The 17,827-nt window shown below is 38.4% G+C and overlaps 1 protein-coding gene across 11 annotated transcripts in view; it reads right to left on the bottom strand.

Annotated features, from left to right (window-relative positions):
* The window catches only part of FAM185A (family with sequence similarity 185 member A), a 142,130-nt gene that overhangs the window by 106,385 nt on the left and 17,918 nt on the right, over positions 1-17,827 (bottom strand). For 10 of the 11 annotated variants that reach the window (XR_014067205.1, XR_014067207.1, XR_014067206.1 and 7 more), the window contains one exon: positions 2,476-2,517. The exons of the other annotated variant lie outside the window; for it this stretch is intronic. Coding sequence is in view for 7 of the 10 variants with exons in the window: in XM_081535811.1 (XP_081391937.1) it covers positions 2,476-2,517 (42 nt within the window). In the remaining 3 variants the exon portion in view is untranslated. The remainder of the gene's footprint in view (positions 1-2,475; positions 2,518-17,827) is intronic. 11 annotated transcript variants of the gene reach the window in all.

Genomic DNA, 17,827 nt, shown 5'->3' with positions numbered 1-17,827 from the left:
ATATATATAAATGAAAAATGACTCTTTGCTTATGAAAGACTCAATTTTTGTGAGTGTATCTTCTATGTAAACTGATAAACTCATTCCATGTTAAGGGCTTGCACTGGCTGCCCTCTATATCTACGGAGCTGTGCATCCAGAATTTTACATGCCTTTTCCCCATTATTCTGACCTTAAGTCAAGTATCTCTTCTCCAGACTCTCCCTGATTCCTAAACGAAGCAGCTTTCTTTCCCCTCTATTACATTACCCTTTCTTATTTATTCATTACACTATGTGAAATTATCTTTTGTCATTCACATACTTACTGTTCTTGCTTCTCAGCCCAAAGGTGAGCACGAAGACAATATCTTTTGACCAACATTTTCCCCAGTATCTACATAGCTCCTGGTATGGAGCAGGCACTTGGTAAATATATGTGGACTAGTTATTGCCAAATTCAGGGCTGTCTTCAAATGCTAACACAATTTTAAGACCAATATAAACAGTGACATAATTTATACTTTTTTTCAGAGTCTTAATAAAAGTATTCAAAGAATTAAAGGAATTTAAAAAATGAACACTATTATTAACGTTAAATCATTGTGGCTTACTGTCTTATAGGTAATAAAAAGAAAGAGGAAAGAGAAGGACACTACCCACTCTTCTTACCCCCATCCAGATTAGTTTGTGTATGTGTGTGAAAGTCACCCAGTCGTATCCAACTCTTTGCCACCCCATGGATTATACAGTCCATGAATTCTCCAAGCCAGAATACTGGAGTGGGTAGCCTTTCCCTTCTCCAGGGGATCTTCCCAACCCAGGGTCTTCCCAAACCCAGGTCTCCCGCATTTCAGGCGGATTCTTTACCAGCTGAACTACCAGGGAAGGCCTTAAAATTTATACGGTTAATCATTTATATAGTGTGAAACCATCTTCAAAGATGTAAATTACTGTTCATTTCATCCTGCCTGTTGCTATTCTTTTTCAGTATGAGTAATAATGCATTTATTTCCAATTTTCGAAAGAATGGTTTTCCCTTTACGTTCCCACAATTCATCCAACAATAATACTAGCATTATCATATAAGTATTTCTCAAATTCTCATCTGCCTAAAGGGCCTGCTAGTGGGCAGTGAAACTCAATGTGCTTCCCAATTTGAAATATTCCTTTTCTTTCCTCCCCGTCCCTTACTGCTACAAACTCTACCCATGTCTAGGACACGCTCCCCGCCAGATAGCTCAGCTTTTTACCAGTGTATCTTTTTTTCACCATAGAAACTTTCCTTACTAACCCCAGATGCACCCTCTGATGGAATGGCCTGAAGAGTCAGCAGTGAATTTTGATTTCTCTCTGGGACAAAAGTAAATCCTGTCATGTTTTCAGTTAAAATGATTTACAACTATCACTTAGGAAGCCTTTATCTTCTACTTATCCCTCACTGAACATAAAGGTTACAATGTTTAGAAAACTTAAAAAGGCATTTGCACCCTAAGTTTGAGAAACCAGAATAAATGATAGTGAAAAGGATTGTTGAGTATATTTACCATTTCAATCAGCACACATACAAAAGAAAACGTAAAATGTCAAAAGGACAAAACCAGGAAGCCAGGGCATTCATACTGACAGTAAGCCATAGCTCCTCAACAAAGATCCTGGTTTCCCACCACTGACCTCTATGCTCTAAGGTCTAAAAATCAACCACCACTCTTAGAGCTCGGAGTGTGCCTTTGCCTAACAGGCAAGCAGGTGCAACTAGGGATAGAGAAGAGCTCTATCTAAGTTATCTGGGAATCTGAACTTTTATTCCCACAGGCACAGCATCACATGTGGTGATCAGGTCTAAAGGACCGTTAGCCACTGTTAGTTCTGGCCTAGGAATAGAACAATAACAATAATTAAAATGGCTATTATTTATTGAGTACTTATCATATGTCAGATACTATGCTAAAGTACCTTATATATCTCATTTAATCCTTACAAGAGCCCCATTTGATAGGTACTTACTGTTATTTCTACTTTTTTCAGAGGTGGAGCTTAGGTACAGAGCAGGTAGGTAATTTTCCATGAATAGAAAGTGGTGAAATTAGAATTCTAACAGTATTCTGATTGATAGCAAACCTATAATTATATAGTATTTATAGGATGATGAATCAATGAACTTTTAGAAATAATTTCACACATTCATATGTTTATTGTTGCTCAGTTACTAAGTCATGTCTGACTCTTTGTGACCCCATGGACTGCAGCACACCAGGCTTCCCTGTCCTTCACTACCTCCCGGAATTTGTTCAAACTCACGCCCATTGAGTCAGTGATGCCATCCAACCATCTCACCCTCAGTTCATAGATTGGGTCTGCCTACATCTGACTGGTATATCAGGATACTATTAGGTTCGTCGGCTAAACTGTAGACTTTATGTACTCTAATAAAATATGGCAAATATAGCTATTTTGAAAAGAATGTAAAATTTACCAACAATGACATAGCACATACCTACTGTGATGTTACCCATCTTGCTTTGTAATGTTATATTACCTGCAAAAGAGAGAAAAAGACAACTTTACACATTAGGGATAATCTAGAAAGGAAATTTATTAATAATGTTCTAAAACATGGTTAGATACCCACAAGGTTATTTAATAATATTATTATTGTTGTTCACAATTTTTCTCAGTATTACAAACTTTGTCAGAGATTTAGGTGCAACTACAAAATAAATAGCTTTAGGTATCTATACAAACTCTCTTCTTCCATTCTACCTTAATCTACTATAGCACAACTGAAAAAACAAACCCTCGTACTTTCTGGGAAACATGGAGGAAAAATAATGATTCCTCTAAAACTTAAAAAATGTAAAAAAAATGACTTAAATGTACTGACTACACATTTTCAACCTAAACATCACAATATTTATCAGACCACACAAAGCCAAGTCTTGAACCAAATAACACTAAAACAATCCATGGAAAAAAAGTAATTACTGTTATTTTTCAGGCCAGTTTGGCAAATCTATCTGTCAGATTACGGTGGTTTTTCTGCTAAGAGTTTAAAAGGTTTGGGACAGGAATAATACATAATTGAAATATGACTAACAAAGAAAAAAAACTTCAAATATTCCTTTCTTTCAATGAAAATCTATTTTCCACGATAAACATAGGACTCTGAAACCATTCTTCCCAGTGCCTTCCTCCAGCATCAAAAACAGCAGGATTTTTCTTCATGTGTGTTTAAATAAGGGATAACTACTCCTAGAGTAGTTATACCAGCTATATTTACTGCACTATCGTGATTCTAAAACTATAGTGAAGAGTAAAAAAGGAGTAAAAAAAAATGGTAAGAAACATGTAGAGTAAAAGAAGCTGAGCTTTTTAAAATCCCAAAAGATGATGCTGTTAAAGTACTGCACTCAATATGTCAGCAAATTTGGAAAACTCAGCAGTGGCCACAGGACTAGAAAAGGTCAGTTTTCATTCCAATCTCAAAGAAGGGCAATGCCAAAGTGTTATGGTCCTTTAATGGACCGGAACTTGAGGGTACAGAGTCGACTGATCAGAAAGTGAAAGAAGGAAGAAAAGAGGCTGATATTCCCTGGTTTACACAGTATGCCAATATAACTATAGGACAAAGAGCTAGCACCGTCTACGTAGGCTCAGGGCACCCTCTCAAAGAGGTCTTGAAAGCCCGGGCAAATAAGTAGACATGGTGGACACCTGTGCTCCGTGGAAGCAGCCTGAAACAGAGAGAGGGAGAGAGGGAGAGAGCGAGAGAGAGAGGGAAAATGAGGAAAGACACGGGACCAGTGCTCTGGTGGAACAAAGGCATTTATTCAACATATTATGGGCATATATATACTCTCTTACCAGATAGCCCTTTTTAGCAGAGATAGGGATCAAAAATCTAACAAGTCATCCAGAAAGCCGGAGGCTAGAATTATTCTCTAGAGAGGGGGCTGTAAAAGTAACTTTACATATCAGAAAGGAGGAGGCTTGTAAATGGTTGCTATTCACCGTATGGAATTTCCATACGAATGAGACACATGAATTTCTATTATCCCCGAAAGCCGGCTTGCCAGCTCTCTGGCACCCATATTCAGGTGCTGTTAAGGAACATAGAATTCATGCAAGACTGAAAACAGCACACAGGAAGCCTCCTGTTAAATGTATCCTGACACCAAAGAATGTTCAAACTACCATACAACTGTACTCACTTCTCATGCTAGCAAGGTAATCTTCAAATTTCTCCAAGCTAGGCTTCAGCAGTACATGAAACTAGAATTTCCAGATGTACAAGCTGGGTTTAGAAAGGGCAGAGGAACCAGAGATCAAACTGTCATAGAAAAAGCAAGAAAATTTCAGAAAAACATCTACTCCTGCTTCATTGACTATACTAGTCTTTGATTGTATGGATCACAACAAACTGTGGAAAATTCTTAAAGAAATGAAATACGAGACCATCTCACCTGCCTCCTGGGAACCCTGTGTGCAGGTCAAGAAGCAACAGTTAGAACTGGACATGGAACAACAGACTGGTTCCAAACTGGGAAAGGAGTACGTCAAGGTTGTATGTTCTCACCCTACTTATTTAACTTATGTGCAAAGTACATCATGTGGTATGCTGAATCACAACCTGGAATCAAAATTGCCAGGAGAAATATCAACAACCTCAGATATGTAGGTGATACCACTCTAATGGCAAAAAGCAAAGAGGAACTAAAGGGCCTCGTGATGAAGGTGAAAGAAGAGAGTGAAAAAAGCTGGCTTAAAACTCAACATGCAAAAAACTAAGAACATGGCATCCAGTCCCACCATTTCATGGCAAATAGATGTTGAAAAAGTGTGAACAGTGACAGATTTTCTTTCCTTGGGCTCCAAAATGACTGTGGACACTGACTGCAGCCATGAAATTAAAGGACACCTGCTCCTTGGAAGAAAAGCTAGACAAACCTACACAACGTATTCAAAAGCAGAGACATCTCTTTGCCAGCAAAGGTCTGTCTAGTCAAAGCTATGGTTTTTCCAGTAGTTATGTATGAATGTGTGAGTTGGACCATAAAGAAATCTGAGTGCTGAAGAAGTGATGCTTTTGAACTGTGGTGTTGGAGAAAACTCTTGAGAGTCCCTTGGACTGCAAGGAGATCAAACCAGTCAATCCTAAGGGAAATCAACCCTGAATACTCATTGCAAGGACTGATGTTGAAGCTGAAGCTCCAATACTTTCGCCACCTGATATGAAGAGCTGACTCATTAGAAAAGACCCTGAAACTGGTAAAGACTGAGGGCAGGAGGAAAAGGGGGTGACAGAAGATGAGATGGTTGGATGGCATCACTGACTCAATGGACTTGAGTTTGAGCAAGCTCCGAGAGATAGTGAAGGATAGGGAGCCTGGCAACCTACAGTCCATGGAGTCACAAAGAGTCAGACACAACTTATCAATTGAACAAAAACAACAAAAGAAGTAAAGAGTAAAAGAACGAATTTTGTCTCAGAATTAATCGAGGATGAATAAAATCATTTATTTCATTTTATGTGTCTTGTAAATACTGACATGTATCAGTACTTGGGAAAAAGAAAAAACAAAGAAAGGAGGCACTTGATTCATTTGTCCAACAGTTAAAGTGCTTTGACTGTAAAAATTTCTCTAAAAGTTTTATATTTCATCATACTTCATGTGAGCATATGAACAAGAGGCACACTTATGTAGGAGTAAAACTTGGTTTGTGTGAACTTAAGCTTATAAAATTATTTTCAAGTTTCAGTAATTTACAAGCCTGTGCAGATCCTCCTGTTACATGGTTAAGTAAATATTATTTCACTGGTGTGTTCTAGATACTCTTCCAATTTTCAAACCCAGCAAATGTAGATTCACATGCAAATAGTGGCCAAGGATCACATAGCTTCTAAGACAGCTTCCAATGAACCCTGCCTCCTGGTATTCATGCCCATGTATGAGCTCCTTTACTCATATGTAGGCTGGACCTACTGATGCTTTTAACAAAGAGAATAAGGGCAAAGGCAATGAGATGTTACTTTCAAGACTAGGTTACCAATGATTCGTGCATCTATCTTGCCAGCTCTCTTTTGCTGCAATGGAAGCCAGCTAGCCATGTTGTCTATCTGCCTTATCAAAGAGGCCCAAGACCAAGGACCTAAAAGAGGCCCCCAGCCAATAGAATCTGAACTGAATTCTGTTAACAACAACATGAGTGAACTAGGAAGCAGATTCACTTTTGGCTGAACCTTCAAATAAACCCATGGCCCCACCTTATACCTTGACTACAACCTCAAGAGAGATCTTGAGGCAGAAGACCCAGTTAAGTGATACCCAGATTCCAGACCACCCAAAGTGTAAGAAAATAAGTGTTTGCTATTTTCAGCTGCTAAATATGTTACAAAGGAAGAGGTAACTAGAAAAGATGTTGAAAGCTGGACGTGGGGTGATGCCACAATAAATAACTAAAAATATGGGAATAGCTTTGGAACTTGGCAGTAGGCATTGATTGGAAGGATTTTTAGGAGCATGGTAGAGAAAGCCTAAATTGCCTAAACAGTGTGTTAGTAGAAAGCTAGACTTTGAGTGCTTCTCATATAAGGGCTTAAATGGAAGTGAAAAAAGTGTTTTGGAAACTGGAGGAAGGCAGATCCTTGTTAAGCAGTATTAGAAACTTCACAACATTATCACATTCAGTAATGTGGAAAGTAGAAAATGTGCCTAATGAACTGAATGATCTAGCTAAGAAGATGGCCAAGCAGAGTCAAAGTGTTGTAGGCGCTCCCTATTTTTTTCTTGTAGCGTCAGTAAAATGCAAACAAAGTAAGATAAACTAAAGAAATGATTGTTTAAAAAAAGAAGCAGGACAAGAATCATTTTGAAAATTCTCAGCTTCTCAAGATGGCAAAAGATGAGAAAGTTAAGAATAGCTTCGACACAAAGTTTGAGTTCAGTGTACCGCCAGAACACGGCCTAAAAATGAAACTGATGGTAAAATCTTTTGTCAAGACTCCAGAAAGATTAAGAGCGATACCTCACAGTATTAATTTAGCTGTATAAAAAGTCCATTAAACTGGCTGAGGGTGTCTCACAGATCCTCTAAATCAAGCAACAGGTCCCCTAGAAAGCTTGCGAGCACCATATCTTAATTTCTCTGCAGAAGTCCACATTTTGAAAAGATTCTTGGATGTGGCCTTCATCTAATGGAATAAACACCAATGTGATTCTAGAAGGCTGACAAAATTTGTGAAAATTATATCAGCAAACACATTGCTAACTTTGACCTAAGGGGACAGTAACAGTACAAAGTGAAATGAGACCACTGGAGCCCCAAAATTCTGCTGGCAGGAAGGAGACTAAGAAAATTCCTCAGCTGCAAACACAGGCTACATTTCATGAAAAAGGAATGATAACTCGAAGGGAGAAACCAAGAGCTCAGAGGGCAAAGCCTGGAAACATAAAGAATTATCACAAGGCCATGAGATCTAATCAAAGAACCTCCAATGTTTTCCTACCTATATTTCAAAATCATTATGGACCAATGACTCCTTTGTGCCTCTTATTCTTCTCCCTTTTGAAAAGGAAAGTCTATAGCAATTATCCCATGTGTATCCCATCACTGTATGCTTAGTGTGCAGGTGATGTGTATGGGTTGAGGAGGCTAGAGAACTTGTCTCTTTTGTTCACAGGTCTTAAGACTGAGAACTATACTTGAGGAGTTAGACCTAAGCAACTATATCCGAGGAGGCTCATCTATATCTGGATCTGATTTTGGTGTAGACATTCTGGACTCTGAGCAGATATGCAATAGGATGAGACTCTGGGAACCTCTAAAGGAAGGGAGTGTATTTTGTACGTGGGAAGTACACAAATCACTTGCAGGGGGTGCAGAAGATAGCCTGGCCATTCAAAACCTTACAGGCTCTCTAGGGAGATATATACACATGAAAAGTTAAAAATGAGTGTTTATCAATAATTTTAAGTTTATGTTGTAACTGAATAGTATGTATTAGGTTCCATAACCATTCTGAGGAAGCAGACTAAAATGATGTGGCATGAACAGGGAGAAAATCATATTGGAGATTTCATCAGAGTCAATGTTTGAAATATGCGTAAAATTTGATGCTGAGGGGGAACGATTTTGTTGAAAAGGTATGTAAGCAAAGGTAAAAAGGCGTAACAACACGTGCTATATTTAAATCATGCTCATCAGTTAGGTTGGAGCAATTAGGCCAGTCTATGAGGACAGGGATTGTTTCTTACTTAGCGTTATATTTTGAGAGCTTAGCATATTGCCCTGTACATAGTAAATCCTATTATTTTTTGAACCAATGTTCAAATTTAGTTTGGAAAAACAGGTAAAAAGAAATTTGTAGAAGAATCATAGAGTGTTTAGTCTATTGACTTTGTCCTACACTAAAGGAGTCAAAGAAGAATTTCAAGATGAGAAGAACACAAGAAAACCATCTAGTATTCATTCCTTCCTAATCCTTAGGAAGATTAAGCTAGTGTCAGACACTCAGAATTCTCTTTACTGTTTTCACCTTATGGATACCTTAAAAATAAGATAAAGCAGACCTCTGATATTTGTGATTTTAACTATTAGTAAAACTACAACAACAACAATAAAAAAACTATGACATAGTTCTATAGTCAGTCATTTAGCTAGTGAGTTCATCCATTCAGCAAGACAAAAGGAGTTTAGTTTTACTAAACTAGTTTCCAATGAATGCAGTAAAAATTTACTTTTTTAAACAAAAACAGAAAATGTGGTCTTTTTCAAAAAGTCAGTCAGTAGTGAGCACGATAAAAGTGATCAATAAACAATGGTTTTAGAGCCAAAAAATAGAAGTTTCAGTTTCATTAAAAAAAAAAAAAAAAAAAAAAGGACTAGTTAAATTATAAAGTTAAGTCACTCAGTCGTGTCTGACTCTTTGCAACCTCATGGACTGTAGCCTACCAGGCTCCTCTGTCCATGGGATTTTCCAGGCAAGAGTACTGGAGTGGGTTGCCATTTCCTTCTCTTCCCAACCCAGGGATCTTCCCAACCCAGGGATTGAACCCGGGTCTCCCGCATTGTAGGCAGATGCTCTACCATCTGAGCCATCAGGGAAGTCAGTTAAATTATAGCAGAATCTATACAGTCTCAAACTACATCTCTCTTGAATGTTAGAGTTCTGTACAGTAAAAGCATAAAAGAATAAGAAAACTATGGAAATAAAGAATATCTGTAAATATACAGAATATATCAAAATATTTTTGCTAGTGCTAAAAGACTTTTAAAACAATAAACAAAAAAATATTCTCAACTCATCAAAATATTTAGAAAATCTCTACCCTAAACAGAAATATTCCAACGACATTAAAATACACAACATGGAACTTTTATCTCAAATACTTTGTGGAAGAAGACAGAATATTTTAAAGTACACAGATCAATCAAATGGACATTACCAGCACAGTTTTCTACAATTTGTTTTACCTTTTTCCATCACCAGACAGTGAAAACAATAAACAAATCAACCATCTGAGAGGAGCAGATCTTTGTAAAAGCTTTCCTTTCAATAAAGCAGATGCCATATGATCTGTAACAATTATGTGTGCTTACTCTTGTTTCAAGTTATTAAATTTTTGCACAAAACCCAAAGTTCGAGAAAATAAACAGTTCTCCTTAACTAACCACTCTTCATTCTAATAGGATCAGAGGAAGAATTAGCTATCAATTTAAAGAGAAATAGTTTATTTTTCTTCACTAAAATAAATGTGATTTTGGTAAAAAGAGCATACATTCTCTCATTATACAAACAGAGAAATAAAATATTCATAAAGGTTAGATCCTTTTTGTGCTTCTTTTTTAAGGGGAAGATTACGGGACCAGAAAGAAAGTATTTTCTACTTGCAAGCACATGGCTAAGTGCAAAGCATAAAGAGGTAAATAAAACATGATCCCTGCTACTGAGGAGTTTATAATCAGGAAAGAATTTATGGGTCAATGGAAGACCAGAAATGGAGAAAGGCTGCTTTAGCTGACTATGAAAAGATTACTAAAAGCAAATGAGATGAAGAAAGCTGGGGAAAACATTTTAGAAAGACTATAACCTATCAGTATGATCAAGGGCTCTGATCAAAAACTCAGAAGTATAAAACAGGTATGAGTGTATACAGGAAGAAGTAAGAGATTGCGTAATTTTAGAACACAAAGCATAAGGTCAAAAAAGGGTAGTAAGTTAGCTAAGTCACTGAGCAGGAAAGGATTTGGGTAAGACAACGCCGTGTTCAATGTGCTTTTCCAATCAGTTCAGTTCAGTTCAGTTCAGTCGCTCAGTTGTGTCCGACTCTTTGCGACCCCATGAATTGCAGCACGCCAGGCCTCTGTCCATCACCAACTCCTGGAGTCTACCCAAACCCATGTCCATCGAGTCAGTGATGCCATCCAACCATCTCATCCTCTGTCATCTCCCTCTCCTGCCTTCAATCTTTCCCAGCATCAGGGTCTTTTTCAGTGAGTCAGTTCTATGCATCAGGTAGCCAAAGTATTGGAGCTTCAGCTTCAGCATCAGTCCTTCCAATGAATATTCAGGACTGATTTCCTTTAGGATGGACTGGTTGGATATCCTTGCAGTCCAAGGGACTCTCAAGAGTCTTCTCCAACACCATGATTCAAAAGCATCAATTCTTCGGTGCTCAGCTTTTTTTATAGTTCACCTCTCACATCCATACATGACCACTGGAAAAACCATAGCTTTGACTGGATGGACTTTTGTTGGCAAACCAATGTCTCTGCTTTTTAATATGCTGTCTAGGTTGGCCATAACTTTTCTTCCAAGGAGCAAGTGTCTTTTATTTTCATGGCTGCAGTCACTACCTGCAGTGATTTTGGAGTCCCCCAAAATAAAGTCTGTCACTGTTTCCATTGTTTCCCCATCTATTTGCCATGAAGTGATGGGACCAGATGCCATGATCTTAGTTTTCTGAATGTTGAGTTTCAAGCCAACTTTTTCACTCTCCTCTTTCATTTTCATCAAGAGGCTCTTAAGTTCTTCTTCATTTTCTTCCATAAAGGTGGTGTCATCTGCATATCTGAGGTTATTGATATTTCTCCCGGCAATCTTGATTCCAGTTTGTGCTTCATCCAGCCTGGCATTTCTCATGATGTACTCTGCATATAAGTTAAATAAGTAGGGTGAGAACATACAACCTTGACATACTCCTTTCCCAATTTGGAACCAGTCTGTTGTTCCATGCCCAGTTCTAACTGGTGCTTCTTGACCTGCATACAGATTTTTCAGGAGGCAGGTCAGGTGGTCTGGTATTCCCATCTCTTTCAGAATTTTCCAGTTTTGTGATACACACAGTCAAAGGCTTGGTGCAGTTGATAAAGCAGAAGCAGATGTTTTTCTGGAACTCTCCTGCTTTTTCGATGATCCAACGGATGTTGGCAATTTGATCTCTGGTTTCTCTGCCCTTTCTAAATCCAGCTTGAATTCTGGAAGTTCACAGTTCACGAACTGCTGAAGCTTGGCTTGGAGAATTTTGAGCATTACTTTGCTAGCGTGTGAGATGAGTGCAACTGTGCGGTATTCAATATTACAAATAGTAAATATTACTAGTTAGATTACTCATTTTTTTATCAAGAAAATACAGTTAGCTATACTTTAAATTTTCATTTAAAAAAACATTTTAGATTTTTTTTTTTTTTTCTCTACATATAGGAGTCAATTTGCAAGGCCAGGAGAGACTTATTACTCCTTTCATTTTCCCTTTTTTCATTACTGAGCATCCTCTTTTAAGTATTCAGCAGTACTGGTTGCATCAGAGTATATGAACAAAGAGAATACATAGACAAAAAATAAATTTCAAGCTCCCTCTTCCTTTATGGAAGGAACCCTTCGAAGCCACACACTGAAGATAGAAGCAACACTTATAGAATGAACTGAGTACCTGAATGGCTCCACGGAGCTAACCTGAACCCAGACACTATATGGAATACCAAAAATTCATTTAAGGCATTAAGACTCTTGAGAGTCCCTTGGACTGCAAGGAGATCCAACCAGTCCATCCTAAAGGAGATCAGTCCTGGGTGTTCATTGGAAGCACTGATGTTGAAGGTGAAGTCTCTCCTGGCCTTGCAAATTGACCTCATGCGAAGAGTTGACTCATTGGAAAAGACCCTAATGCTGGGAAGGATTGGGGGCAGGAGGAGAAGGGGACGACAGAGGATGAGATGGTTGGATGGCATCACCGACTCGATGGACATGGGTTTGGGTAAACTCCGGGAGTTGGTGATGGACAGGGAGGCCTGGCGTGGTGTGATTCATGGGGTCACAAAGAGTCGGACACAACTGAGCGACTGAACTGAACTGAACTGAAATGATCCTGAAATTGGAGTTTACAATTTAGAACCTAAGTGAAGCAGTGCATCTGTGTTATAGTGTTGTTTGCCTAGAGGAAGCATCTGTAGAGCAACCCAGGAAGCTCTCAAAGCAATGACAGAATTTGGGTTGCAATCAAGAAATTCACCATGGCTATGTACACACATTTCTTTGAACACTGTTTTAAAACATCTCCCTAAAAGTCAAGAAAGCTGGATTGAATACTTGCTCTTCCACTAATTAACTTATAACTGAGAGCAAACAATTAGACATTTCTAAGTTTTGTTTTCTTCATTTGTAAACAGCCAATTAACCAGTAAGTAAAAGAAGCAGACTCACTTAAGCACACAATAAATGTTTGCTTTCAACACTCTTTCACACAAACACCCACCCACCTCCTGATGGGCTTCCCAGGCAATGGTATTGGTAAAGGACCTGCCTGCCAATGCAGGAGACCTAAGAGAGATGGGTTCGATCCCTGGGTTGGGAAGATCCCCTGGAGGAGGGCAAGGAAACCCACTCTAGTATTCTTGCCTGGAGAATTCCATGGACAGAGGAGCCTGGCAGGCTATGGTCCCTAGGGTCACAAAGATTCAGACACATCTGAAGCAATTTAGTGCACACACACAACCCTACTGACACAAGGGCTCCAAATTCATATATCTGAAGACAGTTATTGTTATGATGTTTGTGGTATAAAAGGCTTTTACAACATCCGTATGTTGGAGTCAAAAAACAAAAATCTACCTTGTGAAAAAGAAGCCAAACTAAACAAATCCTGAACAGGCAGGTCTTAAAATTTATATATTCTTAATGAGTTTGTTTTCTGTAAGATGTTTAGAAATAGCAATCTATTTTCCCATAAAAGATTCCCAAGCTAGTTTATTTAAATACAACCAAAATATGGATCTAATTTGCATTATATGACCATCACCACTTACAACAAAGAATTCACTAGAATATATATTTAGCATTCCAGCTTAGGGTGATCCTTGGGAAGTATCTCTCCCTACTAAACTCCAGTAGCTAGAACATAAGGACTTCCTCCTCCCAGTCATGACTCTATCTTTAAATTTATTAGGATGTAGGGCTAGAACATTGGCTACTCTTCTGTACCCATCCCATCTTCACACTCCAGACTCAAGGAACATGTGCATATAATCCCCTGGGACAAGGATGGAACTAGGTATGGCATAGAAGGGAAAGGCAAGAAACTTGGGCCTCTCTGAAGGGTGACTTAAAAAGTAGGCAGGCACTGGGTGTGACTAAAAAACAAAAAAGGTTTCTTTCAAATCTCTCTCTTTCTTATACTGACTACCACTGGAAAACCAAGTACAGTGAGAGCCAAGGATTAGATAGAGAAAGTAGGGCTGAACAACCTTTTGTATTTGTACAACCTTTGTACAAATGGAACCTTTTGTACCGTAGCAACTGGACCAATTTTCCCTTCTACTTCTTTCTGCTCTACTAGTATTACAAACAAGAAAGATCTTCCCACTAGACTATGAGTTCTTTAAAGATAGAGATCATCTCCTGCCCAACTTCATACCCCTGGGGCCTGAAAATCTGGCACACAGTAGGGTGGTCAATAAAGGTACTGCATGAATCAACAAATATAAAGAGAGAGGATGCTGTGCGCTGTCATCCAGAATCCCCGTGCAACTGAAGGACTTATTTTCCGATCTACTGGGAATACTGCTGGCAGACAGTCCTCAGGTGTCTGACCCCTTAGGAAACTGGTTTAGCTAAAGAGAGCCATTTTGATCCAGGATCCATGCTTCTGGGGCAGCCTGCATCTTAGGATTGGGGACATAAAGGTCCATCTCCCCTCATCCCAACCTGAAACAATTCTAAGGACCATCTCAGCTTCACAGCATCCTTTGGGGTTGTTGAGACTCATCAAGTTTAATCTCTCCTGGGGAAACTAGGCTTTCTTCCTTTGTATGGCATTGGGCCCCAGAGGCCTCCCTGGTAAATCTGCTGCACTCTTAATTTCCATCTTAGAGTCTCCTTTCAAAAATCCAACCAGAGACAAAGTCTGAAAGAGGATCCAGGTCTGACTAGACTTAAACCACTCAAGGAAAGGTCAGTTCAGTTCAATCACTCAGTCATGTCCGAATCTTTGCAACCCCATGAATCGCAACATGCCAGGCCTCCTTGTCCATCACCAACTCCCGGAGTTTACCCAAACTCATCTCCATCGAGTCGGTGATGCCATCCAGCCATATCCTCCTCTGTCGTCCCCTTCTCCTCCTGCCCACAATCATTCCCAGTAACAAGATCTTTCCCAATGAGTAAACTCTTTGCATGAGGTAGCCAAAGTATTGGAGTTTCAGCTTCAACATCAGTCCTTCCAATGAACACCTAGAACTGATCTCCTTTAGGATGGACTGGTTGGATCTCCTTGCAGTCCAAGGGACTCTCAAGAGTCTTCTTTAACACCACAGTTCAAAAGCATCAATTCTTCAGCACTCAGCTTTCTTTATAGTCCAACTCTCACATCCATACATGACTACTGGAAAAACCATAGCCTTGAGTAGATGGACCTTTGTTGACAAAGTAATGTCTCTGCTTTTTAATATGCTAATGAGGTTGGTCATAACTTTCCTTCCAAGGAGTAAGCGTCTTTTAATTTCATGGTTGCAATCACCATCTGCAGTGACTTTGGAGCCCAAAAAAATAAAGTCAGCCACTGTTTCTACTGTTTCTCCATCTATTTGCCATGAAGTGATGGGACCAGATGCCATGATCTTAGTTTTCTGAATGTTGAGTTTTAAGCCAACTTTTTCACTCTCCTCTTTTACTTTCATCAAGAGGCTCTTTAGTCCTTCTTCACTTTCTGCCATAAGGGTGTTGTCATCGGCATATCTGAGGTTATTGATATTTCTCCCGGCAATCTTGATTCCAGCTTGTGCTTCCCCCAGCCCAGCATTTCTCATGATGTACTCTGCATATAAGTTAAATAAGCAGGGTGACAATATACAGCCTTGACGTACTCCTTTTCCTATTTGGAACCAGTCTGTTGTTCCATGTCCAGTTCTAACTGTTGTTTCCTGACCTGCATACAGGTTTCTCAAGACGCAGGTCAGTGGTCTGGTATTCCCATCTCTTTCAGAATTTTCCACAGTTTATTGTGATCCACACAGTCAAAGGCTTTGGCATAGTCAATAAAGCAGAAATAGATGTTTTTCTGGAACTCTCTTGCTTTTTCGATGATCCAGCAGATGTTGGCAATTTGATCTCTGGTTCCTGTGCCTTTTCTAAAACCAGCTTGAACATCTGGAAGTTCACAGTTCATATATTGCTAAAGCCTGGCTTGGAGAATTTTGAGCATTACTTTACTAGCGTGTGAGATGAGTGCAATTGTGCGGTAGTTTGAGCATTCTTTGGCATTGCCTTTCTTTAGGACTGGAGTGAAAACTGACCTTTTCCAGTCCTGTGGCCACTGCTGAGTTTTCCAAATTTGCTGGCATATTGAGTGCACCACTGTCCAGCATCATCTTTTAGGATTTGAAATAGCTCAACTGGAATTCCATCACCTCCACTAGCTTTGTTTGTAGTAATGATCCCTAAGGCCCACTTGACTTCACATTGCAGGATGTGTGGCTCCAGGTGAGCGATCACACCATCGTGATTATCTGGGTTGTAAAGATCTTTTTTGTACAGTTCTGTGTATTCTTGCCACCTCTTCTTAATATCTTCTGCTTCTGTTAGGTCCATCCCATTTCTGTCTTTTATTGAGCCCATGTTTACATGAAATGTTTCCTTGGTATCTCTAATTTTCTTGAAGAGATCTCTAGTCTTTCCCATTCTGTTGTTTTCCTCTATTTCTTATTTGACTTCAAAGTAGAGGTCAGTAAATAAAAAACACTTTACAAAAGCTAAAGAATGAACCCTTTTATTCCTAGCCATCTGTTTTCATTGCAGCCACTGTAACTAATCAAGAGACCTAGAGTATTTTGAGGACTGCTTCAAAAAAGTACATTTGTTTTACTACCATGGAAACTATTGATGTTAAATTGTACCAAGTTCAATTCTTGACTAACTTTAAGCAAAAAAAAGATTAAACATTAATGAATTTAGAATAAACATGATATAAAGTACTGCAGAGAAGAGAGCTTTCTTATCCTGAGTGTTAATCAACATGTAATATGGTAAGGAACTGCTTTTCCACTAAAAGTTACTTAATATATTAAGAACAGCACTTTTAGTTACAATTGACAGTTAGAAATGCAATCCTTACATACAAGTCATTGTTCAAATATGGAGTTACAAAGTACCAGAACTATTCAAGGCACAATTGAGTAAAAAAAAAACAAACAAAAAACCTGATGAATAAGTAAGAAAGCTATTTGCTTTATTTAGGTGCAGCTCTACTGGACACAAGCTATTCTGGTCTAAAATAATACTTTAAGCCTACAAGAATGATTGACAAGGTTTAACTATGAAATTGAGGTTCAAGAATTATTTCAAGCATTTAAGTACTCATTTTTCTAGTTTTCTTTTTAACTGTAAGACTACTTGCCAGTTTGCTATACAGCATGGTTAGCATTAGTCAGGTTTTCTAATACTACCTAATAATTCATGTTGATTATAAAAATCTGGAAGTTGCACCAAAGTATATAGATAATAATATTCAGCTTTCCTATAGAAGTTAAATGAGTATGGTCTATGTACAGCAAAAGTTGGTTTGTAACTCCTGGAAAATGGTCCAAAAGGCATTGAGCAGATGTGTATACACTACCTGCCAGGATAAGAGATTCTTAATTCCACTAAAATCGATATATATTTCAGAAAATATGCCTGGACTTAAATCACCTGCTATCTGGAAATTAAGAAGCATGCTGAGTGACAGTAAATGCCAGCATGCCCTCTGCCATAATACTTGACCATAATGTTCTCTTCTTTTCCTTCAATAACACAAAAGTTAACTAAGTACATTATTTAACTGCAGAGACATGTTTTGAAAGTTGTAAGATTGTATTTAATTAAAGAACACTGAAAATGGCAGGGCACTGAGAGGACCTGGTGCTAGTACTAATACACTAAAGTATTTTAGCCAAAATTAGTATCACTGAATTGCTATAACCTCTCACACAAATGTTTCATTAATTTATTTCATCCTTAGCTTTCCTATCATAACATAAAACACTCAGAACCCATCTTTATTTTTTAACACTGCTTTCACTTCATCATGCTTTCCTCTGAATAATCCTGCACACATTTCTTTGTTGTTTGTTCCATTCTACAAGGAAATGCATTAAAAATCAGAATTATTTTTAGCTTCATGTATAACAACATGATATTCAATTTCTTGACAAAATAAAATTCAGTACATTATGAGTCACTTTATTTTGTGAGTTTTTAAAGATGATTAGTTTGTAATTAATTATTTAGAGGGACACCTTCCTAATTTGCAGATCCTCCTTCAACTACAAAGAAATAGAGTCATCTCTTAAAATTTGTTACATGGTATATCTAAGAT

Source organism: Giraffa tippelskirchi, chromosome 10 (genome assembly GCF_054371585.1).
Source record: "Giraffa tippelskirchi isolate mGirTip1 chromosome 10, T2T-mGirTip1v1.2.pri, whole genome shotgun sequence".
Lineage (NCBI taxonomy): Eukaryota > Metazoa > Chordata > Mammalia > Artiodactyla > Giraffidae > Giraffa > Giraffa tippelskirchi.
This window is presented reverse-complemented; position numbering and strand designations above follow the sequence as displayed.